General features: G+C 50.6%; 1 protein-coding gene and 1 long non-coding RNA gene across 4 annotated transcripts; one reads left to right on the top strand and one right to left on the bottom strand.

Annotated features, from left to right (window-relative positions):
* Window positions 1-1,159: 1,159 nt before the first annotated feature.
* Window positions 1,160-9,942, bottom strand: LOC123567580 (uncharacterized). Of its 2 annotated transcripts, XR_012420590.1 has the most exons (4): window positions 9,747-9,942; window positions 9,327-9,625; window positions 7,824-7,884; window positions 1,160-3,134 (listed from the first exon to the last, which is right to left on the bottom strand). It is a non-coding gene; the product is annotated as an uncharacterized lncRNA (long non-coding RNA). The 2 variants fall into 2 exon arrangements; XR_010579579.2 differs by lacking the exon at window positions 9,747-9,942 and having other exon boundaries at window positions 1,160-1,568; window positions 9,327-9,411.
* Window positions 9,943-10,063: 121 nt separating this feature from the next.
* Window positions 10,064-22,226, top strand: SELPLG (selectin P ligand). 2 transcript variants are annotated; one of them, XM_005572152.4, is made up of 2 exons: window positions 10,064-10,218; window positions 20,123-22,226. In XM_005572152.4, exon 2 carries the CDS (start codon window positions 20,128-20,130, stop codon window positions 21,424-21,426), a length of 1,299 nt encoding a protein of 432 aa, XP_005572209.3. In that variant the 5' UTR covers window positions 10,064-10,218; window positions 20,123-20,127; the 3' UTR covers window positions 21,427-22,226. The 2 variants fall into 2 exon arrangements, with proteins under 2 accessions (XP_005572209.3, XP_065380826.1); XM_065524754.1 differs by lacking the exon at window positions 10,064-10,218 and adding an exon at window positions 12,150-12,375.
* The last annotated feature ends 5,280 nt before the right edge of the window (window positions 22,227-27,506 follow it).

Raw genomic sequence — 27,506 nt, 5'->3', positions numbered from 1 at the left:
TTGAGGCCAGATGCTGTGGCTTAAGCCTGTAATCCCAGCACTTTGGGAGGCCAAGGCGGGCGGATCATGAGGTCAGGAGATCGAGGCCATCCTGGCTAACACAGTGAAACCCTGTCTCTACTAAAAATACAAAAAAATTAGCCGGGCGTGGTGACAGGCACCTGTACTCCCAGCTACTCGGGAGGCTGAGGCAGGAGAATGGCGTGAACCCAGGAGGCAGAGCTTGCAGTGAGCCCAGATCGTGCCACTGCACTTGAGCCTGGGCAACAGAGCAAGACTCTGTCTCCAAAAAAAAAAAAAGAGTATTGAATAGGAAAGATTAAAAAAAAATAGTAAAATAGAGTCAATTCCAACTTGGGTTTAAAATATATACCTACCTAGGTTGAAGGATGAAAGTATATTATTTCTGGGTGCTGGATGTCATTACCAAGTTTTTTCTGTGTATTCCAAGTGCCCTACAGTGGACTGTGTTGCTGATGTCAGCAGAAAAAGTAAAAGTGTGTTTACAAAGTAATTCTCATCAGCTCTCTACCCCATGGAGTCACTCTACAGTAAATGATGTTAGTTGGCTTATCCATTTAGAAGTAAGATGGGGAAGAAAGTGAAGTCCGTTGGACCTCATAAGAACATTCAGGACCAGAACTTCTAGTGAGAAGTGTAGGTTTCCTAATACAGATATGTAAGACCACCCCAGAACAGATGGTTTGTGACAAACTTTTTAAAGGATGTATGCATATACAATGTATACTTATGTGTGGAATAAATACCAGAAATGTTGTTATTGCTATAGGGAAGTAAAGTTGTGTGTAATTTCTATTTAATCCTATTTTTCTGAATTTATACGTTTCCTATAAATATATTTATTCCCAGAAAGGCATTGTTAAAATTAATGTATTAGTGGTAAATTAATAATTATTAAGATAAGCATAAATCAGTGGAGATGTTTGAAATGGTGCAGCAACATTTGGTTAGCTGTGGGGGCAGCAGGGACACCAATATACATTCTTAATGGGAGTCCACAGTTAAAACCTTTTCTTTTTCTATTTAGAAGAAAGTAAGTCCCTTTTAATCTACACTTCAGACAAGAGAAAAAAAATGTAAGCCCTAAAGCAATGCAATACATCACAAAAGAAAAGACAGATTGGCTATATAAAAATTAAATTATGTAAGACTTTAATACAGCAGAAAATGAAGGTCATCGGAACTGGGAAATATGTTTTCTTCCAATATAGTAAGGGCTAAGTATACTTGGATATGCTTCATCTCAGCTGCAGCTGCTGCCTCTGTTTGAAACGTGACGTGCGAAATGTTAAGTCCCAGGCAGCTGATGTGCAGATGGCAGCCATCCTCGTCCCTCCTGTGGGAACCGAGTCCACCAGCAAATGGCTTATTCTCAACTTCGAACTTTGGGGCGTGGGGTGGGGGTGTGTTCACTAGGCGACGCTGTCCGTGTTGTGCCGGGTGAAAGTTCCCCTGTGGCGAGTGTCAGGAGGGCTGGGTGGGAGATGGGAATTACTGCACATCCAAGATCCTTGAGGATAAGGTGGCTGCTGAGTTGGTTGGATTGGCTAAAATGTGGAGGAAGGTGAGTTTAGAGAGGCAGATGGGATCCTTCAAATTCATTGTAGTTGGCGTTTAATTCATGTGAACGAAAATGGGTAAGAGGGCAGATTTTAGGATCCTGAGTTTAGTGAGTGGCAGATAGAGGGTGAGGCACACGGGTCCCTGACAGGCTTCATGGTGAGGGGCTAGAAAGCAATGTCGGGGCCATTGCCTAGGGAGCCTGAGGGCAGAAGTCAGAGGAGGAAGTTATTCCACCTCAGGACTCAACTTGGAAGACAAGTAAACAGGTCTCTTCTGCTGTCAGAAAAAATCTGTACACTTGAGCTTGGGCACTCACCACTGGGTGCTTAGTTTTGTTCTTTGAGTAGCTTCCTCACACTGATCTCAAAGAGTAAGTGGACTTTTAGGGAAGGACTTTCTGGTGGGTTTGGAACAGAACTGGGGAGAAGTGGCTCAGACAAAGGCCCGCAGGCAGCTGTGGGGGCAGAGAAAGCTTTGGGCTGCCAGAGAGGAGCAGTCATCTGTGTCTTCGAGGGGAAGAGCAGGGAGCAGGCCTAGTTACAGTGGAAAGGGGTCACACACAGGGTGCCTGGGCCCCGGAAATGCTGTGGAACGCGGTCAGGGGGCTGGTTGCCAAGGTTGTCCAGGCTCCTCTCCACTGGGTGCCTCTCAGGCCCCCAGCAGCAGGGCTCCCTTTCCAGAAGCCATGTACCTCTCATCACCCATTTCCTAATCTCCTCTCCCCCACTAGGTAGGGTTGGATTCGTCTTGGCATTCACTGGGTGAGAATTTATATTTACAGTGAGAGTGTCACGGGGCTGGAGAGAACTGTAGTGCAGCAAGTGACCCCTGGTCCAGTCAGGAGAGGTACTCAGGCTGATGCTCAGTGCCCTGAGGGGGTTCAGCAACAACATCCAAGCTTGGGGGCTCTAGTGATGAGGTCTGAGAACTAGGAAGTGCCCCCTCCATGACAGGGAGCTGTTGCAGCTTCATTTCCGGGCGGAGATGCTATTTGGGTTGTGGAAGTTGGAATAATACCTCTTGGTGAACAAAATCCTGGGCTGCTTATCACCATCCCCACCTACAGCTCCCCAAATGCAAAATGAGTTCTTATCACCCTAAGCAGTGTCTTCAAGAGGCAGTGGCCCAGAATGCCTCATAAGCCACAAGGTGGAGATTCCATCTGGGGATCTGGCCACCTGTCAGGTGCCTCCCCATGTAGATACCAGTCTAGTGTCTGAACAGCCTTGTAACTGGTTTCTCTGCCTCCAGCCACCTGTTCCCTGTTTTGCTTCTAGAGTGATGTTTTCTGTCAAAGTCTCTGAAGGAGATACAAGTGAGTATCCCTTTTGTCTACAGGAGGAAGTTCATGCTCTTCTACCTCTGAGCCTCCTTGACTCCTGTCTCTTCTGTCATATCCCACACCCAGGCTCTTGTTTCACAGTGCGTCCATATCCCAGCTACTTCTCACACCTCCACGGTGACTCCCCTAGCCTGTGCTCCCATCACTTCTGCGTGGACAGAGCCTCTGTATTAGCATTCTCCAGAAGAAGAGGACCAATAGGGTCTGTCTGCATGAGGGAAGAGGAGAGATCGGGATGTATTATAAGGAATTGACTCACATGATTATGGAGGCTGCTAAGCTCCAAGATCTGCAGTCAACAAACCAGAGAGACCCAGGAGAGCTGAGTTTTTCAGTTCAGATCAGAAAGCAACTAAAAACTGAGGTCCCAGCTTGAAGGCAGTCAGGCAGGAGTAATTCTTTTTCTTTTTTTCTTTTTTTTTGAGATGGGGTCTCACTCTGTCTCCCAGGCGGGAGTGCAGTGGCATGATCTTGGCTCACTGCAGCCTCTGCCCCCTGGGTTAAGCAGTTCTCCTGCCTCAGCCTCCCAAGTAGCTGGGACTACAGGCATGCGCCACCACACCTGGCTAATTTTTGTATTTTTAGTAGAGACAGGATTTCCCCATGTTGGCCAGGCTGGTCTTAAACTCCTGACCTCAGGTGATCTGCCCACCTTGGCCTCCCAAAGTGCTGGAATTACAGGCGTGAGCCACCGCACCCGCGAGGAATTTCTTCTTACTCAGCCTTTTTGTTCTATTCAGGCCCTCAACGGAATGGATCCGCCCACCCACACCAGAGGGAGCAACCTGCTCTACTCAACCCACAGATACAAATGTTCATTTCATCCAGAAAACCCTCACAGACACACCCGGGGTAACGTGTCACCAGATATTTGGGCACCCCATTGCCCAATCAAGTTGACAAGGTTAACAATCACAGCTTCCTAACCCAGCTTCCCCCAGCCATTTGAATCTGTTCTCAGAGCTGCAGCCATAGTCACCTTTTCAGGTATTAAGGCGGGGGAAGGCATGCTAAGGCCCATGGGCTAACTCCAACCTGCCGGAAGCTTCTTTGTAGCCCACGACCTAAGAATGGTTTTTATATTTTTAAATGGTTGGGGGAAAAACAAGATTTACTGACAAGTAAAAAAAGGTACGAAATTCAAATTTCAGTGTCCATCAGTAAAGCTTATTGGAACACACCATGCCTTGTCTGTGGCTGCTTTTTCTCTATACTTGAAGAGTTGAGTAGCTGCAACAGAGATTGTATGGCCACAAAGCCTAAAGTATTTACTGTGTAGCCCTTTAAGAAAAAGCTCGTTGACCCCTGTATCTAAGGCTTCAAACCCTCCGTGGTTTCCCATCCCACTCAGAATAAAAACTAAATCCTCACCACTAGCTTAGGAGGCCCTGTGTTGCCTGCCCTGCCGCCCCTCATCCTCTCCTGATGTTCTCTTGTGTTCAGGAGGCCTCCTACTTCTGAGCTTCGCATGTGCTGTTCTCTCAGGAGTGCCCATCCTTTCCCCACCTCCAGTGTCTGCCCTTCCCAGCATTTCATCTGACCCCCATACGTAAATAGTGCCCGTAGCACCCTAGTGCCACTGATAGCTGATCTATCATCTCATAGGAGTTTTGACTGTCTTCCCTGAATTGAATATAAGCCGCATGAGGACAGGCACTGGTTTCCTTCACCAGGATCCCCAGAATCTGGCATGATGTGTCAATCAGTACTTACTGAATGACTGAACAGTTGAAAATATAGACATTATCTGGGATGGGAATACATATTGCATTATCTGCCCAGCAGTGCTTTTCTCACCGAATAAGACTGTCCCGGACCACAGTCAACTCCAGGTGACCTGTCAGCCCCTTGGAGCCACCATCAGTGGCATCAGATCTGGGTTTTCCTTTATGGGGGCCTTGGAGTTGGGGAAGCCAGGCACCACACAGGAAGAGCAGGTACACAGTGATGAAGAGGGCTTCTGGGTCCCTGTAGCTCCCCAAGTCCATGCCTAAGGTCCAGCTTTATTTCTGATCTTAAATTCCAGGAAATATCCCAGGACTCCTATTGCTAGGCGCCTGGCCTTCTCGAACAACACCAAGGTTTCTCCCCTAAAGACCCCTTACCAGGGGTCTTTGAGGCCAGGTGATTGAGGATGTCTGCCAGAGGCATGCATTCCTCCAGCCGCTACCCTCTGGGGAAGAATCACAGAGTCTGGAGTACATTTCTAACATTTGCTTGCCCTCTGGCCTTCCAGGCCTGGGACAAGCAGCGCTGGCCACCCCCAGCCCAAGCAGACCCAGTGAGCTGGGGAGCCCCTGTTTTCTTCCGCTCGAGAAATGGCTTCATGCTGCAGTCTCCAGCCCAGAAACTGGTTGCTAGTGCCACCCAGATTGGCAACCAAAATCTGGGGCCGAAAGTAAGCTCCCCAGAGCTCTGTTCCCATTTGAGAAAGGGAATTGAATCCTGGCTGGACCAGGCCCACAGTGGACCATTTCCCCTTTGGATGATTCAAATCAGCAAGCTGTAGCCCCGGGAGCCCGCCTCGCAGCAGGAGAGCGGGGGAGGGCAGGCAGTTGGGCGTGACTTCCCCTCCCTTCTGGGCCTTGCTTGCAAGGAGCTCTGTTCTTATTCTATTTCATGAGACCGTTGCTTTCATTCAAACAAAAGGTCCCATTGTGAGTAAACTGAAAAGACCACTGCCCTGAGAAACAAGTGGCACAACCAGCAAGACTCTTGCTTTCCTCAGAGGAAGGAACGGGCTTTGCAGTCTGGCTGGGCTCCAGTCTGCCTGTGCCCTCCTGCGCCACCTCAGAGCCTCAGCTTCCTCAGAGGGATCATGACCACTGGGAAGGGAGGTGGGATTCTATGAGCGACGCCACCCCTTTTTTCCCCATTTTTCCCCATTTTTAGGGAAGCGGACACAGGTTCTCATAGGAAGCCAGCACCTTGTCAGGGAGGGATAACTTCCTGGCAAGTTACACATAGATTATAAAATCTCAGGCCATACCTGGCCTGTCAGTTACAGTCCTTGCCACATATTTCCAGCATTCCACAAATGTTTAATTTTTCATTTTCTTTAATGACTGTACTGTTGACCAACCTAAGCTTGGTAAATACCAGGCTGAAGTTAAGTTGCGCTGGCTTTTGGCACCCAAGACTTCCTGTCTTTGCCTCTGGAGTGTGAGGCTTTCTTACAGCTGTGCTTGTCACTGGTGGGAACGGTCCCCCACCCCGAAACAGCAAAGAAGCAAAACGCAATTCAATAGGCCACTGCATACATGCAGCTGTGCAGGCTGTGGTGGTGCCTCTTGGGACTGGGGGCCACCGTGAGGTTGCAGGCATTTTCATCCATCAGCGAATGGAAGGAAGACTGAATTTAGTGCACAGATGATCATTTAAGTATAAGGAGGTTATAGGTTGTTTGTTTGAATACCAAATCTCTAGTTGCTCAGGATCCACATGTGAGAGAGCTCCAAGTAGGAGCCCAGTGAGCCATGTTTTTGCTTTAACATGGGGCTGTTCCAACAGTAGCAGGCCGTTAGTTACAACCAGGAGCACATTTTTCCCAGAAGACCCATAAACAGCCCTTGCTTCCCAGGCTAGCCCACTAGTGGGCTCCAGTGGAGAGAGGAACCTAACACCTACTGTCTTTGCTGATTGCAATTCCTGCTCTACACCCCAAATAGCTCACATTGAGAGGAGGTGGGGAGCATTGGGTCCTCTTAGACCAATCACAGCAGGCAAGTTCTGCAAGGAGGAGCTGGAATCATTTATATATCGAACCAATATTTATTGTGATTGAATGCAGGCTCTTTCATAGGACACCCTAGGTTCAGACTCTGGCTTAGCCACTAACCAGCTCTGTGACCTTAGGCGAGTTACTTAAGCTCTCTGGAACTTTTTTTTTTTTTTTAATCTACAAAATGGGGATACTAATAGCAAACTACCTCATAAGGCAGTTGTGACAATTAAACAAATTAGTAGACCAGGCATGGTGGCTCAGGCCTATAATCCTAGCACTTTGGCAGGCAGAGGCGGGTGGATCACTTGAGGCCAGGAGCTTGAGAATAGCCTGGCCAACGTGGCAAAACCCTGTCTCTACTAAAAATACAAACATTAATGGGGCATGGTAGTGAGTGCCTGTAATCTCAGCTACTAGGGAGGCTGAGGCAGGAGAATCACTTGAACCCAGGAGGCAGAGGTTGCAGTGAGCTGAGATCGTGCCGCTGCACTCAGCCTGGGAGATAGAGCGAGACTCTGTCTCAAAAAAAAAAAACCAAAATGTGAAATAGACATCATTATATACATTTTTCTTTTTCTTTTTTTCTTTTTTTTTTTTGAGACGGAGTTACCCAGGCTGGAGTGCAGTGGCCGGATCTCAGCTCACTGCAATCTCCGCCCCCCGGATTCACGTCATTCTCCTGCCTCAGCCTCCCGAGTAGCTGGGACTACAGGCGCCTGCCACCTCGCCTGGGTAGTTTTTTGTATTTTTTAGTAGAGACGGGGTTTCACCGTGTTAGCTAGGATGGTCTCGATCTCCTGACCTCGTGATCCACCCGTCTCGGCCTCCCAAAGTGCTGGGATTACAGGCTTGAGCCACCGCGCCCAGCCTATATACATTTTTCTATATACAAATACAGAAAAGAAAATATATTTGAAAGGAAAGGGCCATTCATAATTATGCCACGCAGAGATAGGCACTGTGAGCATTTCTTTCAGTCTGTCCTCTCAGCACCCAAGCACACGTGAATTATGCTGCTTATATACTTCTGTACCCTCTCTTTTCTACCTAACAGGTCTTGAGCGCTTTATAAGCATTCAATATAAATATGACTTGCCTGCCTGCATCACATTCCATCAAGGGACAGGTTTCTGTAGTATGGGAGTCTGTGTTTTTTCCCAGTATTTCTCTTACCTCAGATATCATTGCTTCAATCTTGGAAGACATCTTGAGTATTTTTTTCTGGGCTTCGTTCCTAGAAGCAGAAATGTGTTCACTTTGAATCTTTGACTCTCACAGATGTTAGGTGCGGTGAAGTGTGGTTTTACGGTCTTCACACAGACGACATACACCAAATTTCTCTTAGCAATATTTGCTCCTCTGAGAAGGAAATTTCGCTGCTCAAGTCTTACCTTGAAATAGGTGAGCTGGGTGTGGCGGTGCGCGCCCGTAACAGCTATTGGGGAGGCTGAGGCAGGAGGATGTCTTGCTTGAGACCAGGAGTTTGAGGCTGCAGTGAGCTATGATCACGCCCCTGCACTCCAGATTGGGCCACAGAGCAAGACCCTGTCACACACACAGAAGAAATAGCTTACCTGCCACTAAGCTACTCCTTTTTCCTTACATATAGTACTTGCTGATGTACCAGAGCTCACCGTTCAGCCCACACCATCCCAGGCTAGGGGTTAAGATCAAGAGCTTTATTCCGTCTGCCTGGACTTGAGTCCTGGCTCTGCCATTACTCTGTGTGACCTTGAGCAAGGCACATTCTCCCTCTGAGCTTCAGTCTCCTCGTTTCTAAAGGCAGCTTCAAGGATTATATGAGCTGATACATGCAGAGCACCTACCACAGGGCCTGGCATTGACCACAGGCTCAGGAAATGTTAAACGTTTGTGTTGTGAGGCTTTGCAGGTGATGAAACTATTCAACTCTGCTGCTGCAACGTGAAAGCAGCCAGAGGCGATGTGTGTACACCAATGAGTGTGGCTGCATCCCAAGAAAACTTTATGGAAACGGAACCTTGAGTTTCACACAGTTTTTATGCATCACAAAACATTTTCCAGCCACTTAAAAATGTAACCACCATTCTTAGCTCACAAGCTGCAGAAAACCACGTGGCAGGCTGGAAGTGACAGACAGCTTGCAACTGCTCACCTCCCCTCATCAGAGAGTGACCTCCAGGCAGACTTGGGTCTGTTTAGAGTTTCTCAGTCCCCTGTCCCTGAAGGCTGGCTATTTCCAAACCTGCTGGGGAAGGGTGAGGGGCCTGGGTTCTAGGGGTCTCACTTCCCCTCTTGTGGCTTCAGTTTCCCCGTCTGTGCAGGCAGGGTGAGCTTTTGGCTCTTTCTAGCTGCATCTTCCTAAGGTGACTGAGACTGTGTCATGGCAAACACCTGCTGGGTTTCTGGTTTTCATTTTAAAATAACCTGTGTGCAAGGCAAGATATGAGTATCTTTCTGTACATGTCCTGAGCCCCTGCCTGGTGCAAAGCTGCAGGGCAGACCCTGGGAGACCCCCTATTTCCTCCCTTCCGGACGTGTCTGGGTATTCTCAGGCCTCCCAGCCTTTGCCTCTGCTGTGCTCTGTGCCTCGGCTGCCCACCTGGCTTGTCATCGCAAGTGCCACTTCTTGGAAGCTCCTCCTGTTAACCTCCCTCCCCCACCCAGGATGGAAGGAGAGGCCCCTCCCTTGCTTACCGCAGGATGGCACTCACTGCGCTGTGTCATTGTGGCATAATGTTCCATTGACTTGTTTACTCGCCAGCCTCCCCAGCAGATGAAGGGCTACCGGAGGGCCACAGCCCAGAATTGCTGGCCTTTGGACCTCAGGGCATGCGGTCTGGAGTGCCAGAGTTGGTCAAATGAATAAATTTAGGATGAAGAAATAAGATAAGCAGGCCTTGCCCTTGTGGAATCTGTAGTCCAGCTCCCTAGAGAGGATCTTGGTTGCAGCTAGAAGGGCCTGTGCTATGCATCTAGAGAGAGTGGTTTGAGTCCTGCAAGAAGAAATACACCATATTTGCAAACCCTTTGAAGATTCATATTTTGTGTTTTTTACTCCCCGACCACCTTCCACCCCCTCTCTACCCCCCGCCAATCTTGGGCAAGAAGCGAGACCATTCTCCTTTTTGTCTGGTCACTCCTGTCCTTCAGGGGGCCCCCTCTGGCCCCGACTGTTCACTGCCGCTGAAGTGATGCTGTGGCCTTTCTCAGTTTGGGCCCCACCGCCAGCCGAAGAACTTCTCCCCGGAAAATTTCTACTTGGTTCTTAGTGTTTTCACAGTTATGGGAAACCAAGAGCAATGTCAGACCTAGGAGGTGCCTTACTACCCACCCTGTCTTTATCAACAGTGTCACCAAAGCTGTCACAAACAAGGGGGTGTGGGCTGTCACATGGCCCTGCCTAAGTAACCACATTCTCGCTTCCTCCTTCCACACACGGCCATTGGGGGTTGCTTGAGTCTGGGACTGCCGCAGGGGGTGCCACAGCAGTGCCTAGCAGCGTGGGCTGGGACCTCATCACTAAAGCAGAGAAGCCCCTTCTTCTGGGCCCACGAGGCAGCTGTCCCATGCTCTGCTGAGCACAGTGGTAAGTGCTGGCTTGCAAAACCACAGGGAGTGGCTGGAGGTCCCCATGGGCCAGGGGCCTGCCTTATAGCTGCTGGCAGGCCCTGGAGGACCGCCAGGCCCTTCTTGAGCTGCAGCCCCTGGGGAGGGCAAACTGAGGCCCCTCTGACTCAAGACTAAAGCCTGCCTGGAGTCTGTGGCCTTCTTCTGGTGTCTCTTCTGAATTGTGCTCCCGCCAACTTTTCTTTTTCTTCTTCTATTTTTGAGACAAGGTCTTACTCTGTCACCCAGGCTGGAGTGCAGTGGCACGATCATGGCTCACTGCAGCCTTAAACTCCTGGGCACAAGTGATCCTCCCACCTCAACCTCCTGAGTAGCTGGGACTATAGGCACACATCGCCACATGCAGCTAATATTTTTACCTTTCCTAGAGATGGGGTCTCAAACTCTTGGCCTCAAGCCTCTTACCTTGGCCTCCCAAAGCGCTGAGATTACAGGCATGACCTACCAGCCCCAGCCTCCCGTTAACTTACTTCCCTCCCTGGCCAGTTTGCCTGCGGCTTCTGGCTTGGGGGCATTCTGAATTTGAAAATCAGAGAAACCATGAGTGTTTCCCTAGAAATGATCTTACCTTCTCCTTTCCTGGATGGGAGACTGAGGCCAGGAGAGGTGAAGGGATTTGTTTAGGGGCGGAGCTGAGATTAGGTCTGGAAGATTCCAGAAAGTAGAGGGAGTGCAGGATTGGTATTGAAGCCGCATATTTTATGGATGCATAAAAAAGTGATTTTCAGGGCCGGGCGCGGTGGCTCAAGCCTGTAATCCCAGCACTCTAGGAGGCCGAGACGGGCAGATCACGAGGTCAGGAGATCGAGACCATCCTGGCTAACATGGTGAAACCCCGTCTCTACTAAAAAATACAAAAAAACTAGCCGGGCGAGGTGGCGGGCGCCTGTAGTCCCAGCTACTCGGGAGGCTGAGGCAGGAGAATGGCGTGAACCCGGGAGGCGGAGTTTGCAGTGAGCTGAGATCCGGCCACTGCACTCCAGCCTGGGCAACAGAGCAAGACTCCGTCTCAAAAAAAAAAAAAAAAAAAGTGATTTTCAGAGAAAGATGCATTCTTCCCACTTTTTATAAGACTGAGAAAATGACACTTGTCTGTGGCAAACTATTAAAATATTAGAATTAGGATACTATTGTTAGCAAAAGGGAAAACAATAATAATACTTAGAATACTTGGCTGGGTGCAGTGGCTCACACCTGTAATCCCAGCACTTTGGGAGACCGAGGCAGGTGGATCGCCTGAGCTCAGGAGTTCGAGACCAAGCTGGGCAACATGGTGAAACCTCGTCTCTACCAAAAATACAAAACCTTAGCTAGGCATAGTGGTGTATGCCTGTGGTCTCAGCTACTTGGGAGGCTGAAGTGGGAGGATCACTTGAACCTGGGAGGGGGAGGTTGCAGTGAGCCAAGATTGTGCCACTGCACTCCAACCTGGGTGGCAGAGTGAGACCCCGTCTCAAAAAAAAAGAAAAAAAATTAGAATACTCTTATTAGTTTGTATTTGAGATACTTTCAGAACACTAAAAGGAAAAGGTGGGGGCTGGTTGCGCCCTGCTGTATACACATTCACACACACACCATAGTGTCTGTATCTGGGCTTCTGTTGCCTGGAATTCTCTTCCTCTTTCCTCTTTCTTCTGTTTTCCTTTTTTTTCCACCTCTGACTTTGAGGCCCCCAGAGCCAGGCCCTTCAGTGGGCCGGAGCTTCAGAAGGTGGCTCCAAGGCCCTCGGACGGCCCCAGAGTCTCTTCCTCTGGGGTTGCCTAGGGAGGCGGCACCCTGGGCGGTTGATGCCTCCCTCAAGAGGCTTGGCCAGCAGCCAGGGGAGTTAAACCTCAGCGGAAGGGCTGGGCTACCGGGCTGGGCCCAGAGCGGGGCATTCGGAGGAGCTGCAGAATCAATCATCTGAGAACCTTGGAGGGTGGATGGTGCCCCTTTTCCAGATGAGAAAACTGAGGCTCGCAGGGGAGAAGTAGCTGCCTCTGGCGGCGTGGCTTCTGGCTGCAGGATGCTCGTGGAGTTCGTGGTGACCCTAGGCCTGTGTCTCGATCTCCTTTGCTGAACTTGAACAGGAAGATGGCAGTGGGGGCCAGTGGTCTAGAAGGAGATAAGATGGCCGGTGTGTGTGTGTTGGGGGTCTGTGTTTGTTAATCTGTCTGTCTGCACAGGGGTCTTTAGAAAACTGTTTAAAGACAGTTGTTCAACTAACCACATGTAGGTCTCATTGAATTCATTTGTGCCAAGTACCTTACTGCCTCTGTGTCAGGCTAGCAAATTTGGGTTCCAACAGGTGTAACTTGGTTCTTGGCGGGCTGGAGGTGGGGGGAGTGGGGTGTAACAAAAAATCTCTACTAACACTGTGGTTTGTAAGCCACCAAACGTTAAACAGATATACAGCATATCTGTGCTATTAACGTTTTGTGAGGAGGGCTGGTGACGGTGGCTCAGGCCTGTAAATCCTAGCACTTTGGGAGGCTGAAGCAGCTGGATTTCTTGAGCCCAGGAGTTTGACACCAACCTGGGCAACACGGTGAAAACCCATCTCTACAAAAAATTTAAAAGTAGCTGGGTCTGGTGGCACGCACCTGTAGTCCTAGCTACTTGGAGGATCGCTTGAGTCCAGGAGTTCAAGGCTGCAGTGAGCTGTGATTGCACCACTGTACTCCAGCCTGGGCGACTGAGCCAGACCCTATCTCTAAAAGTAAATAAATAAATAAACATGTCATGAGGGGGATGATAATTAGGGAAACCACGTCTACAGTGGCTCCCTGATGTGAGTTGGAGTAGATGATGGAAAGAGGTTGGAAGGTGTCAGCTGTCTAACGTGGTGTGAAAAGTCTGAAGACAGCACGTGCTGTGCGGTGCTATGCACGTCCCCCTGCCTCGGTCACATGTCCTCTTCTGCAGAGGCATTTAGTGAGGCCCCTGGGGATGCCAGGAGAGCTCCTGCCCTCCGAAAACTTCTGGTCTGGTGGGGGCAGCAGAGCAGACAGCCACTGTGGCTGCCAGCCACCGGGACAAGCATTTCGAGAGGTGTGTGCCTGCCTGTCGGCTAAATCCTGGGCCTGTGGCCTGATCAGCAAGACAGCTGTAGTTCTTGTATTCTGGAAGTTTAGGAGTCAATGTGAATACATTTTTAGAAAGTAAATGAACAGCAGAAATGATGTAAACACGGGAGGTGACTAATCATGCCTGGGGCAATCTGGAAAGGCTTCTGGGAGGACTTGGCATTTCCCTGGCCCTCTTCAACCCACAACAACTCCATAAAAAGCGGGGGCTACCGTTGTCCTTGTATTCCAGCTAAGGAACCCACAACTCAGAGAGGTGAGGTGAGTTGCCCAAGGTCACACAGCTTCTAAGGGACAGAGCTGGGATTGACCTGGTTTGATGTGACTCCAGGTCAGGGCAGGGCGAGGTGTGTCCTGTCTACCCAGACTCAGATCTGCTGCCTGTGCTTCAGTTATCTGGGGGCTTTCCTTCTCTTGGTGACTACTTGACCCAAACCCTGAGATGCTCAGTCTTTTGAATTTTAACATTCCAAGATCCTGCCTGCTCTGATTCCCAGTTTCAGGATTCTCAGTGCAAGGTTCCCAGCAACGTGGAGCCCCCCGAGGATCTTTCCTGAGTCGCTCAGGACGGCCACACGGCGGGGTCTCTGGAGCTGGAGTCTGGGCTCCCTGCAGCCTGCTCCTCCACACAGCCTAGATGCGGCCCACATGGGGTCTAGATGGCGCCTGGGCCAGAAGCAGCCTGGTTTTAGGGCCAAAGAGGCAAAACGAGCAGTCTCTGACCTACTCCGTTAGGCAGGTGTTGAGACAAGTAGGATGTGGCCACTGGAGACCCCTCTGTCGGGGCCCTGCCCTGGCCCTCTACTGTGGGACTGTTTTTTTTGCCTTCCGGCGAGAGGAGAGGTGGAAGGTGGGGCCTGGGAGCGACCCCGCCGCTCTGGGCCTTGCTTGCTGATCGGTGTGATGGCACCGTTAGAGCCAGCGGACACAGGCTGAGGAGGACCGAGGTCAGCAGCCAGTGAGACGAGGAAGTCATCCCTCCACGGGAGGGGCTTCTGCATATGTCATTTTTGTTGTTGTTTAATACATTTACTCTAGCAAATATGAAGGAGGCGTTATGCTGCCTGCCATACACAGTAAGCAAACTCTGCTCCTCCCCGTTCTACCTGCGTGGCCTCAGCTGAGACAAGATCTCTCGGAGCCTCAGGTTTTCTTTTATTTCATTAAAAAAAATATGTCTTTTTTTTTTTTCTTAGAGACAGGGTCTTACTCTGTCACCCAGGCTGGAGTGCAGTGGTGTGATCATAGCTCACTGCAGCCTTGACCTGGGCTCAAGCCATCCTCTGCCCTCAGCCTCCTGAGTAGCTGGGATGACAGGCATGCACCAGCATACCTGACTAATGTTTAATTTTTTTGTAGAGACGGGGTCTCACTATGTTGCCCAGGCTGGTCTTGAACCCCTGGCTTCAAGTCATCCTCCTACCTTGGCCTTCCAAAGTGCTAGGAGTACAAGGTTGAGGCACCATGCCTGGCTGAGCCTCAGATTTTCTTTCTGTTAGACGGGCCGATGCCTGCTCAGCTGTGGCCTGGCTCCAGGCTGCTGTGTCTTCAAGCCCATGGGATGCAGGGACCAGGCTGGGGTGACCAACACTCCCCCACACCCAGTTTGCCTGGGAGTGAGGAGTTTCTGGGGATAAGGGACTTTCAGCAGTGACACCAGGAACACGTCGGATAAGGTGGTTGCTTTAGACGGGCCCAGGAAAGGAGATCTGGGTTTTCCCAGTGCACCAGGTCTTATCACAACAGGTAAGGAAGTCTCTGCTTTCTCAAAGCCCAAACGCCCACGGGGGCGGTAGAGAGGCCGCCACCTCCATACCCTCTGAGTCTGAGACCTCCCTTTCCTCTGCTCCTCTGCCTGCAGCCCCAAAGACAGTCCCCAGATAAAGTACCCCCCGCTGGAAGCCAGCATCTGGGGCCTTCCACACACTCATTCAATTCTCATGATGATTTTTTTTTAAGCAATATCGCTTGTTTTACAATGAGGAAACTGAGGCTTAGAGAGGGTGAAGCAACCTGCCGCTAAGTGGGGGCAAATGTGGGACTCAGGCCCCAGCCTCTCCTCCACCCCAGCTGTCTCTGGGTGCAGGAAGCTGTCAGGATGGGTGTAGAGGAGGGGTCGGTGACAGTGACAGCCTACCCAAAGAACTGGGCCCCAGCGCCCTCCATGTTTCCGTGTTATTCTCCCAGCCTCCGGGCTGCTACAAGTCCGGCCAGGAACCAGGGGGACCAGGCCTTGCAACCTTGCCCCCACCTTCTCTGCCTCCAGGAAGTGGCTGAGGGCTTTGCCTTCCAGGAATAGAGAACTGCCCAAGTGGGGGTTGGTGGTTGTGAGTGTGCTCCTAAGTATGAAATATGTCTCTAGGCTAGTGGCTTCTTCCTAAAGTCCCTGTCCCCGGGAAAGTGCGGCCAAGGTTGGGCCGTAGATTCTTCCCCCACATAGGAACTCTACCCCAAAGAAACTCTGCTGCTCTGAAGGCAAACTGGGAGGCAAAAGTGTATGTGTGTGTGTGTGTGTGTGTGTTTACATTTATTAAGCACCTACCGTAAGCCTGGAACTTTTGTTTTCTTGTTTTGTTTTGAGACAGGGTCTCACTCTGTTGCCCAGGCTGGAGGGCAGTGGTACAATCTCAGCTCACTGCAGTCTCAACCTCCCAGGCTTAAGCGATCCTCCCGCATTAGTTTCCCCAGTAGCTGAGACTATAGGCGTGCATCATCATGCCTGGTTAATTTTTCTATTTAAAAATTTTTAAATTTATTTTTGAGACAGGGTCTTGCTTTGTCACCCAGGCTGGAGTGCAGTGGCACGATCACAGCTCACTGCAGCCTCGATCTCCCTAGGCTCAGGCAATTCTCCCATCTCAGCCTCCCGAGTAGCTGGGACTACAGGGGCACACCACCACTCCTGGCTAATTTTTTTGTATTTCGTAGAGACGGGGTTTCACCATGTTGCCCAGGTTGGTCTGGAACTCCTGAACTCAAGTGATCCACCCGCCTTGGCCTCCCAAAGTCCTGAGATTACAGGTGTGAGCCACTATGCCTGGCCTAATTTTTCTATTTGTGTCGAGATGGGAATCTCACTATGTTGCCCAGGCTGGTCTTAAACTCATGGGCTCAAGTGATCTACCTGCCCTGGCTTCCCAAAGTCCTGGGATTACAGGCATGAGCCACCACGCCCACCAGCCTAGAACTTTTGAATCCAGCCCCTTGTTGCACTCTCTCAACAGCCCTATGAGATGGACACTGTTTCTTATCCCCATTTGACAGATGGGAAAACTGAAGCTCAGAGAGGCAAGCATCTGCGTCAAGGTCATACAGCTTGTAAGGGACAGAGCTAGGACTTGAACATCCTTTTTGACCCCACAGTCTATGCTTTCAACCCTGTGCCCTGCATGGCACCTGGTAAACATGTGGCGGGCCTTTCGGGGGGACGTAGGCTTCAAGCTCCTCCTTTTTCTTACTCTGCCCTCCGTCTTCCACCCAAGTCCACAAGCCCAGCCTTTTGTCTCCTCAGCGAGGTCAGGTCTCTCCTGATGGCTTCCCAAACGTCACTGGGTTTCAATCTGATCTTGACTTCTCACCAGCTGTGTGTCTTTGGGCAAGTCACTTCACTTCTCTTAACCTCAGTGTCGTCCTTGGTAAAATGGGGATAATTGTGAGGGCCAGATGTCTCTGGTGCAAATATCGTAAAGTTTGGTTTAAGAAATTATTTTTATTTTTATTTTTTAGACAGAGTTTTTTTCTTGTCTCCCAGACTGGAGTGCAGTGGTGTGATCTAGGCTCACTGCAACCTCTGCCTCCCAGGTTCAAGCAATTCTCCTGCCTCGGCCTCCCAAATAGCTGGAATTACAGGGAGCACCACCATGCCCGGCTAATTTTTGTGTTTTTGGTAGAGACAGGGTTTCACCATGTTGGCCAGGCTAGTCTTGAACTCCTGACATCAGGTGATCCATCTGCCTTGGCTTCCCAAAGAGTTGGGATCGCAGGCGTGAGCCACTGCACCTGGCCTAAGAAATTATTTTAAGATGTGGGTTGGGTGTAGTGGCTCATGCCTGTAATGTCAGTGCTTTGAGAGGCCGAGGCAGGAGGATTGCTTGAGGCCAGGAGTTTGAGACCAGTCTGGACAACATAGCAAGACCCCGTCTCTACAAAAAAAATTAAAAATTAGCCGGATATGGCGGCATGTGCATGTAGTCCCTACTACTCTGGAGGCTGAAGTGAGATCACTTGAGCCCAGGAGGTCGAGGCTGCGGTGAGCTATAATTGCATTACTGCACTCCAGACTGGGCAACAAAGTGAGACTCTGTCTCTAAAACAAGTCAATAAATAAATGGAAATAAATTAGTTTAAGATGTGATCAGATTTGCATATTTGAAACCAACATAGGCCTGGTGTGGTGGCTCACGCCCTGTAATCCCAGCACTTTGGGAGGCCGAGGCGGGCAGATCGCTTGAGGTCAGGAGTTTGAGACCAGCCTGGCCAACATGGCGAAACCCTGTCTCTACTAAAAATACAAAAATTAGCTAGGCATAGTTGTGTGCACCTGTAGTCCCAGCTACTTGGGAGGCTGAGGAAGGAGAATTGCTTGAACCCAGGAGGTGGAGGTTGCAGTGAACCGAGATCATGCCACTGCACTCCATCCTGGGCAACAGAGCGAGACTCTGTCTCAAAAAAAAAAAAAAAGAAAAGAAACCAACATAATTCTAACTAGCATGTGAAAGAGATCAGATTGAACCTGGAAGGTGAGGAGCCCGTGAGTGAGTTATAGTCACCTGAGGAATGATGAGCAACTGCTCCTTCCTCCAGATCATGTGAATGAAGTACAAGGGAAGAGACTGGAAATTGTCCAGGTGCCATTCTTGAATGCCCACTCTGCATCAGACACTATTCTGAGGGTTGTGTGCTGCTGAAGGGCGTTATGTCCAGGGAATGCAGGAATATCTGAATCCTGCCCCAGAAAGTGGCTGTCACTCACCATAGGATTCTCAGCACAGAATTTTGAATTCTGTAAACACCAGCCAGTGCCAAGGAGAGCATGAGGGGAGAGAGAGCAAACAAGAAAGCACAGGTGTTCACAATGCCAAGAAGAAAGGTCAATGAGATGGCCAAATGAGAGGCGCTGTCTTTTCTGGCTACCTAGTCGGGAGGACAATGTAGAGTCTCTGAATAGACAGTGGTCTTACCCACAGGCACACTCAGTGACCATAAGCTCCCTGAGAGCAGGGCTGTTCTGAAAAGATTTGAGTTTTCTCCTGGCCATGGAGAGTGTAATTGAATGGCTCTGGGCCCTTGAAGACTTACAGTGCAGGTTGACTGAAAGAACAAAATCAGCCAACCTTTGCTGAGAGGTTATCATGCAAACAAAGTGCTAAGGGTCTTGCATGCATCCCTTCATTTTATCCTCACAATAGGCTATGAAGTAGGCACCGTCATCCCTGTTGTGCATTGTGTAGATGAGAACAACACCAAAGCAAATGGGACCAAGCCAAGATATTGAGAAGGAATGAGACAAACTGAGACTCTGAGGACTGGCAAGGGTTATGGGAGGGTGGAAGCAAGATAGGAGAAGGAGGAAGAGAGACATGTAGAGGTGGCGTGGCAGTGGGCAGGGAGAGGGGGCAGCAGGAAGAATCAGACTCCAAGAGGCCTCAAAGGTCCAATAAGCAGCTGTATCTGGGAGGTCTGTGGTTTCCAAACTCTTCTGCTTATGGACTTCATAAGCGGGCAATTAATCTATTTATGAATTCTATGCAGGTACTACTTTACTCTTTTTTTTTTTGAGACGGAGTCTCGCTTTGTCGCCCAGGCTGGAGTGCAGTGGCCGGATCTCAACTCACTGCAAGCTCCGCCTCCCGGGTTTACGCCATTCTCCTGCCTCAGCCTCCCGAGTAGCTGGGACTACAGGCGCCCACCACCTCGCCCGGCTAGTTTTTTGTATTTTTTTTTTAGTAGAGACGGGGTTTCACCATATTAGCCAGGATGGTCTCGATCTCCTGACCTCGTGATCCGCCCGTCTCGGCCTCCCAAAGTACTGGGATTACAGGCTTGAGCCACCGCGCCCGGCCTACTTTACTCTTATGATACATTATAAATAATACAATACTTGAAATTAAGAAGGAGTGACATGAGGCCGGGCACAGTGGCTCATGCCGGTAATCCCAGAACTGTGGAAGGCCAAGGTGGGTGGATAACTTGAAGCCAGGAGTTCGAGACCAGCCTGGCCAACATGGTGAAACCCCATCTCTACTAAAAATACAAAAATTAGCTGAGCGTGGTGGTGCATGCCTGCAATCCCAGCTTCTCAGGAGGCTGAGGCAGGAGAATCACTTGAACCCGGGAAGCAGAGGTTGCAATGAGCTGAGATAGCGCCACTGTACTCCAGCCTGGGTGACAGAGCAAGACTCCATCTCAAAAAAAAAAAAAAAAAAAAAAGGAGTGACATGAAAAGTTAATAGAATTAGAAGCAAAGCACTAATTATTTCTACACTCCAATGGATTGTCTTGTCCACAAATAAAGTGGCTTAACCAAAATGGAGAGGGAGGCAAATCAATTTCTATGCACATCTAGAAGTTAGAGGGCCCTCCTGGATGGCTTTATTCATGTTGATTAGTAATAATAACAACTGCTACTGGCTGAGGGTCTTCTCCATCCCAGGCATGTCAGGGATGCCTAAATCCCCAGCCCCTGCTCCAGACCAGACATGCTTCCAGCTGCGGCAGTAGAGGGTGGTGGTCTAGGATGCTTGCTAAGCCCAAGGGTGAAGCTGTCTTGATGTCCCACCACCCGTTGTCTCCCCCCAGGTGTCATGCCTCTGCAACTCCTCCTGCTGCTGATCCTACTGGGCCCTGGCAGCAGCTTGCAGCTATGGGACACCAGGGCAGATGAAGCCAAGAAAGCCTTGGGTCCCCTGCTTGCCCGGAACCGGAGACAGGCCACCGAATATGAGTACCTGGATTATGATTTCTTGCCAGAAACGGAGCCTCCAGAAATACTGAGCAACAGCACCAACACCACTTCTCTGACTGGGCCTGGAAACCCTGAGTCTACCACTGTGGAGCCTGCTGCAAGGCATTCTACTGGCCTGGATACAGGAGGGTCAGTCACAGAGCTGACCATGGAGCTGGCCAACATGGGGACCCTGTCCATGGATTCAGCAGCTATGGAGGTACAGACCACTCACCCAGCAGCCACGGAGGCACAGACCACTCAACCAGCGGCCATGGAGGCACAGACCACTCAACCAGCGGCCACGGAGGCACAGACCACTCCACTGGCAGCCACAGAGGCACTGACAACTCAACTGGTGGCCACAGAGGCACAGACCACTCCACTGGCAGCCACAGAGGTACAGACAACTCAACTGGCGACCACAGAGGCACAGACCACTCCACTGGCAGCCACAGAGGCACAGACCACTCCACCAGCAGCCACGGAGACACAGAGTGCTCCACCGGCAGCCACAGAGGCACAGACCACTCCACCAGCAGCCACGGAGGTACAGACCACTCAACCCATAGCCACAGAGGCACAGACCACTGCACCAGCCTCCACAGAGGCACAGACCACTCCTCCGGCAACCACAGAGGCACAGACCACTCAACCCATAGCCACAGAGGCACAGACCACTCCACTGGCAGCCACAGAGGCCCTGTCCACAGAACCCAATGCCACAGAGGCCCTGTCCATGGAACCTACTACCAAAAAGGGTCTGTTCATACCCTTTTCTGTGTCCTCTGTTACTCACAAGGGCATTCCCATGGCAGCCAGCAATTTGTCCATCAACCACCCAGTGGGGTCCCCAGACCACATCTCTGTGAAGCAGTGCCTGCTGGGCATCCTAATCTTGGCACTGGTGGCCACTATCTTCCTCGTGTGCACTGTGGTGCTGGCAGTCCGCCTCTCCCGCAAGGGCCACATGTACCCCGTGCGTAATTACTCCCCCACCGAGATGGTCTGCATCTCGTCCCTGTTGCCTGATGGGGGTGAGGGGCCCTCCGCCTTAGCCAATGGGGGCCTGCCCAAGGCCAAGAGCCAGGGCCTGACGCCAGAGCCCGGGGAGGACCGTGACGGGGATGACCTCACCCTGCACAGCTTCCTCCCTTAGCTCCCTCTGCCATCTGTTTTGGCAATACCCCAGCCTCCACGGTCTCTCCTGGGCCTCCCCTGAGTGCCCAGACCGCATTCCACAGCTCTGGGCTTCCTCGGAGACCCCTGGGGATGGGGATCTTCAGGGAAGGAACCCTGGCCACCCAAACAGGACAAAAGCAGCCTGGGGCCAAGCAGACTGGCAAGTGGAGCCACCTCTTTCCTCCCTCCTCGAATGAAGCCTGGTCACATTCCAGCCACATTTCAGCCGAGGTCCAGGGAAGGAGGCCATTTACTTGAGAGAGATTCTCTCCTTTTTCCTGTCCCCCATCTTATCTGGGTCCCTCTAACGTCTCCCATGGCTCTCCCCGCTTCTCCTGGTCACTGGAGTCTCCTCCCCACATACCCAAGGAAGACGGAGTTCCCCCACCCCACACGCACCGCCATTGTCTTCTGGTTGCCATGGTCACCAAACAGGAAGTGGACATTCTAAGGGAGGAGTACTGAAGAGTGACAGATTCCTGAGGCTGTTTCCTGCTGCTCCTCTGACTCGGGGCAGCTTGGGTCTTCTGGGGCACCTCTCTGGGAAAACCCAGGGTGAGGCTCAGCCTGTGAGGGCTGGGATGGGTTTTGTGGGCCCAAGGGCAGACCCTTCTTTGGGACTGTGTGGACCGAGAAGCTTCCTTCTAGTGACAAGTAACCCCCCAGCCGTCCTCTCTTGCCTTCCCCTGTGGCCACTTTCCAGGGTGGGCTCTGTCTTGTTCACTGCAGTATCCCAACTACAGGCACAGTGCTGGCAATAAATGTGTGACGGACAAACCATAGCTGAATCCTTCAAGGTATCAAGGCTGTCTCCTTCAGGCAGCCTTCCCGGAATTCTCTATCCCTCAGTGCAGGGTGGAGGCTGGTCCTCAGCTGTCCACCCTCAGCCCCTGGCCCCCCAGGAAGCCTCTTTAATGGGCTGTTAGGTTGACTTCAGTTTTGCCTCTTGGACGACGGGGGGTCTTGTACATCCTTGGGTGGCCGGGAAAAGTTCAGGCTGTTGGGGGCCAAAGGGAGGCTGCCCTTTCCCCACCAGTGACCACTTTATTCCACTTCCTCCATTACCCAGTTTTGGCCCACAGAGTTTGGTCCCCGCCAAACCTCAGACCAATATCCATCTAAACATCAATCTATCCTCCTGTTAAAGAGAAAAAAAAGGGGCTGGGAGCAGGGGCTCACGCCTGTAATCCCAGCACTTTGGGAGGCCAAGGTGGGTACATCACCCGAGGTCAGGAGTTCAAGACCAGCCTGGCCAACATGGTGAAACTCTGTCTCTACTAAAAATACAAAGATAAGTGGGGTGTGGTGGCACGTGCCTGTAGTCCCAGCTACTCGGGAGGCTGGGGCAGGAGAATTGCTTGAACCCGGGAGGCAGAGGTTGCAGTGAGCTGAAATCACGCTACTGCACTCCAGCCTGGGTGACAGAGTAAGACTCAAAAAAAAAAAAAAAAAAAAAAAAAGATTCAATGACATTTGTTAAAGCATGGTAAGGAAGACTTTGTTTAAGGTGAGGGGGACTCTCTCGATCACTGCAGGGGCTGCAGCTATGGGATTTTGCAGTGGGGGCATTTGGGCTCAACTATGAGTACAAGTGGGAACTGATAGCCGGGAGCAGGGTTGGACATCTGCGGTTGGAAAATTACCCAGAGGAAACATCAGGGGAAGGGGAATTCTGGCTAAACTGACTGTTGGGGATGGGTTCTCGGTCATTTTCTACACTGACCTAACAGGATTCATACTGGAGGCAGGCCAGGGTGCTCAGCCATCACCTGGGGGATGGTGGCAGATGAGGAACGTGATCAGATATAGGAAGTGATCAGATATGGAGTGGTGAGGGAAGGGTTGTTACTAAGCTGACTTAGCAGAGTTCTTGCTAGAACTGGATTTTATTCACTTATTTATTTATTTTAAGATGGAGTTTCGCTCTTGTTGCCCAGGGTGGAGTGCAATGGTGCAATCTGGCTCACCGCAACCTCCGCCTCCTGAGTTCAAGCGATTCTCCTGCCTCAGCCTCCTGAGTAGCTGGGATTACAGGCATGCACCACCATGCCCAGCTAATTTTGTATTTTTAGTAGAGATGGTGTTTCTCCATGTTAGTCAGGCTGGTCTCGAACTCCTGACCTCAGGTGATCCACCCGCCTCGGCCTCCCAAAGTGCTGGGATTACAGGTGTGAGCCACTGCGCCTGGCCCAGAACTAGATTTTACAAGGAAGTGCACAGATGGGCTTAGGAGAGGACTGGGGGTCCTGACTGATTACAGCTTGGCCAAGCACAGAATCCTTCCCACTCTCCAGAAGCTCACCCTGACCTCTCCTTTTCACTCAGGCCCTGTCTCCCATTAACAGCCAGTAGCTTATTGGTAAGCCTAGATGCAGCCTGCAACCTTTTGTACAACTCACAGAAGCACTGACTTGCTGTCAAATGGAAAAGTTCAAGCTGACAAACTTTTTCTTAAAGGACCAGACGGTGAATATTGTAGGCTTTAGCTATTGCAACACCGTAGCCTCTGTTGCAACAACTCAACTCTGTCCTTATAGCACAAAAGCAGCCACTGACATGTCCATAAATGAATGTGCATGGTTGTGTTCTAATAAAGCTTTATTTACAAATGGGCGGCAAGCTCATTTCGGCTCTGTCAGTTTGCCGACATCTGATTTTAAGCATAGGGTGACCAGTCGTCCCAGTTTGCCCGGGAATTTCTTGATTTTAGCACTGAAAGTCCTACATTCTGTGAAACTCAGCCCCGGTAAACCAGGTTGGCCCTGCTATTTAAGCAACACTTGCATTACCCCATTTAAAACACACACTACCTTGTGAGGGTCAGGGATTCACCTTGCCTGCTGCCTAGTCAGAGCCGATTTGTCAAGACAGGGGAATTGCAATGGAGACAGAGTAATTCACGCAGAGCAGGCTGGACAAGAGAAGGGAGTTTTCTTTTTTTGTTTTTGTTTTTGTTTTTGTTTTTGAGGCGGAGTCTCGCTCTGTCGCCCAGGCTGGAGTGCAGTGGCCGGATCTCGGCTCACTGCAAGCTCCGCCTCCCGGATTTACGCCATTCTCCTGCCTCAGCCTCCTGAGTAGCTGGGACTACAGGCGCCCGCCACCGCGCCCGGCTAGTTTTTTTTTGTATTTTTTAGTAGAGACGGGGTTTCACCGGGTTAGCCAGGATGGTCTCGATCTCCTGACCTCGTAATCCGCCCGTCTCGGCCTCCCAAAGTGCTGGGATTACAGGCTTGAGCCACCGCGCCCGGCCCGGGAGTTTTCTTTTCTTTTTTTTTTTTTTTTGAGACGGAGTCTCGCGCTGTCACCCAGGCTGGAGTGCAGTGGCCGGATCTCAGCTCACTGCAAGCTCCGCCTCCCGGGTTTACGCCATTCTCCTGCCTCAGCCTCCCGAGTAGCTGGGACTACAGGCGCCCGCCACGTTGCCCGGCTAGTTTTTGTATTTTTTTTTAGTAGAGACGGGGTTTCAACGTGTTAGCCAGGATGGTCTCGATCTCCTGACCTCGTGATCCGCCCGTCTCGGCCTCCCAAAGTGCTGGGATTACAGGCTTGAGCCACCGCGCCCGGCCCGGGAGTTTTCTTATTACTCAAATCAATCTACCCAAGCATTCGGGGATCAGAGTTTTTAAAGACAATTTGGTGGGCAAGGGCTTGGGAAGTGGGGTGTGCTGATTGGTCAGGTTGAAGATAGAATCATAGGGGTCGCAGTGAGATTTTCTTAATGTCTTCTGTTCCTGGGTGTGACGGCGGAACTGGTTGAGCCAGAATACCGGTCTAGGTGGTGTCAACTGATCCATCCAGTGCAGGGTCTGCAAAATATCTCAAGCAGTGATCTTAGGTTTTACAATACTGATGTTATCCCCAGGAGCAATTTGGGGAGGCTTAGACTCTTGGAGCCAGAGGCTGCATGACCCCTAAACCATAATTTCTAATCTTGTAGCTAATGTGTTAGTCCTGCAAAGGCAGACTGGTCCCCAGGCAAGAAGGGGGTCTTTTCAGGGGGAAAGGATATTATTAATTTTGTTTCAGAGTCAAAACATGAACTGAATTCTTTCCCAAAGTTAGTTCAGCCTAACTTTGGGAAGGAATGAACAAGGACAGCTTAACGGTTAGAAGCAAGATGGAGTCTGTTAGGTCTGGTCCTTTCACTGTCATAATTTCCTCAGTTATAATTTTTGCAAAGGCAGTTTCAGTCAGATTAGAAAACTAGGATTTGGAGAGTTCTTGGTCTTCTGCTCCCAGAGAAATACCTTCCGGTCATTTCCATATATACAGAAAGAAGCTACTGCTTAAAACAGACTCTGTTCTACCTTCTAGGACAGGAATAAAAGTCATCTCAGGGGATAATCTTTATTTTTCTTCTTGAAAAATACCTCCGGCCGGGTGTGGTGGTTCACACCTGTAATCCCAGCACTTTGGGACGCCAAGGCAGGAGGACGGCTTGAGCTCAGGAGTTTGAGACCAGCCTAGGCAGCATGGTGAAACCCTGTCTCTACAAAAAAAATACAAAAATTAGCCAGGTGCAGGGATGTGCGCCTGTAGTCCCAGCTACTCAGGAGGCTGAGATGGGAGAATCACTTGAGCCTGGGAGGTGGAGGTTGCATGAGCCGAGATCATGCCATTGCACTCCAGCCTTGGCAGCAACAGCAGTGAAAAGCTGTCTCAAAAAAAAAAAAAAGAAAAAGAAAAAGTAAAAGGAAAAAGAAAAAAGAAAGAAAATACCTTCAATGGCCTATTCCTTGGAAGTGAAGGACTTCTTTCCTTGCCCCCAAGGTTAGCCTGGAAAAGGGAAGTTCACAGAGAAGGTTGCGTCTGGCAGGGGTTGACTGCGGCTTGGGAGAGAGTGATTGGATGAAGAGACAAGGGAAAGGCAGGAAAGAGCTATCAGGGGGAGGGGCCATGGGACAGCATTGGGGAGGGGTGGGGAGAGGGCCCACACATGTTGGAAATGCAGTTTCTATCTCCTCCCCTGAACTAGAAGGATCAAATCTGATACACTCAGTCAGGTGTGTTCAAAGTGTCCTGGGGGCGCTGATGGAAGAGGGTGGGAGTGTCTGCCGTGGGCTGGGTCAGTTAACACCCGGGGTCGCCAGGCTGACGGGTCAGGAGAGACTGAGTCTACCTCCCCTTTGGGAGGGATCAGAAAAATCAGAGAAGAGGAGCTGAAGGCTCCACAGCAGGGGGTTGTGGACTCAGGTTGAAGGACATGGGGACCTCTGAGTTGTTCCCCAGGGATCTTGTCACCTCGTCTTCCTGGGAGCTTCCCCCTATTCCCTGACAGCTCCTGAGGATGCTGTGTAACCACAGCTTTCCATTTGCATTGGAAGAGGGCTACCTTCCCTTTACAGTTTTCTTTCTCTCCAAGGTGTGGGATTTCATTCAGGGTGGGCGAAGCTGGGTGCTTGAAGCGGCCACCAGGGGGCGCCCGCCGCCAGCCTTTAGAGCAGGCGGAAGCCTGCGTTTCCCTTGGTCCAGACTTGGCGATCATTCAGCCCGGAAGGAGCCCCAGAGCCAGTGGCGTGCTGGTAAGTGTTTAACAACTGGCTTCCAATGGGAAAAAGGCCTGATGTGTAGCGTTTGCCAATGTCTTCCATGAAAATACTCCCACAGCCGATTTTGAGCTACCAACCATTATATAGTTGATGATACGATAAATGTTAGTAACAAGAGCATCGATCATCGAATAATGTAGTACAATTATTAGGAATTAGTGAGTTTTGAGTATTGATGACCTTGGCTTTTAATATAATAGAATTTAGTTTATTAAACAGCTGACACAAAATTCTGAAAATTTTGCTGATTAGCTCTCACGAGCAGATGTAGTCTGGCTCCTGCACAGCCCTGTGCCCTCCCCTCCTGCCTGGGCCTCCCATGCCCTTGAGGACTGCCAGCCTGAATCACCCCACTCATCCATTCAGCAAACACATCCTTAACACACACACAGCTGCAATATCCCTGTGAATCCCCTCAAACAGCTCTCACAGAAGGTTCTAGTATTCTCCCCATTTTACAGAAGATGAAACTGAGGCTGAGAGCTAGGTGAAGTCACCTGCCCCAGGT

This window comes from Macaca fascicularis, chromosome 11 (assembly GCF_037993035.2).
Source record: "Macaca fascicularis isolate 582-1 chromosome 11, T2T-MFA8v1.1".
Classification (NCBI taxonomy): domain Eukaryota; kingdom Metazoa; phylum Chordata; class Mammalia; order Primates; family Cercopithecidae; genus Macaca; species Macaca fascicularis.
The sequence above is the reverse complement of the archived record's forward strand: the minus strand, read 5'-3'. Positions and strand labels throughout refer to the sequence as shown.

Coding starts and splice junctions, on each gene's coding strand:
- SELPLG (XM_065524754.1), top strand. CDS start 12,333: ATGGCAGTGGGGGCCAGTGGTCTAGAAGGAGATAAGATGGCCG. Junction 12,376..20,122: donor AGAAGGAGATAAGATGGCCG/GTGTGTGTGTGT, acceptor GTCTCCCCCCAG/GTGTCATGCCTCTGCAACTC.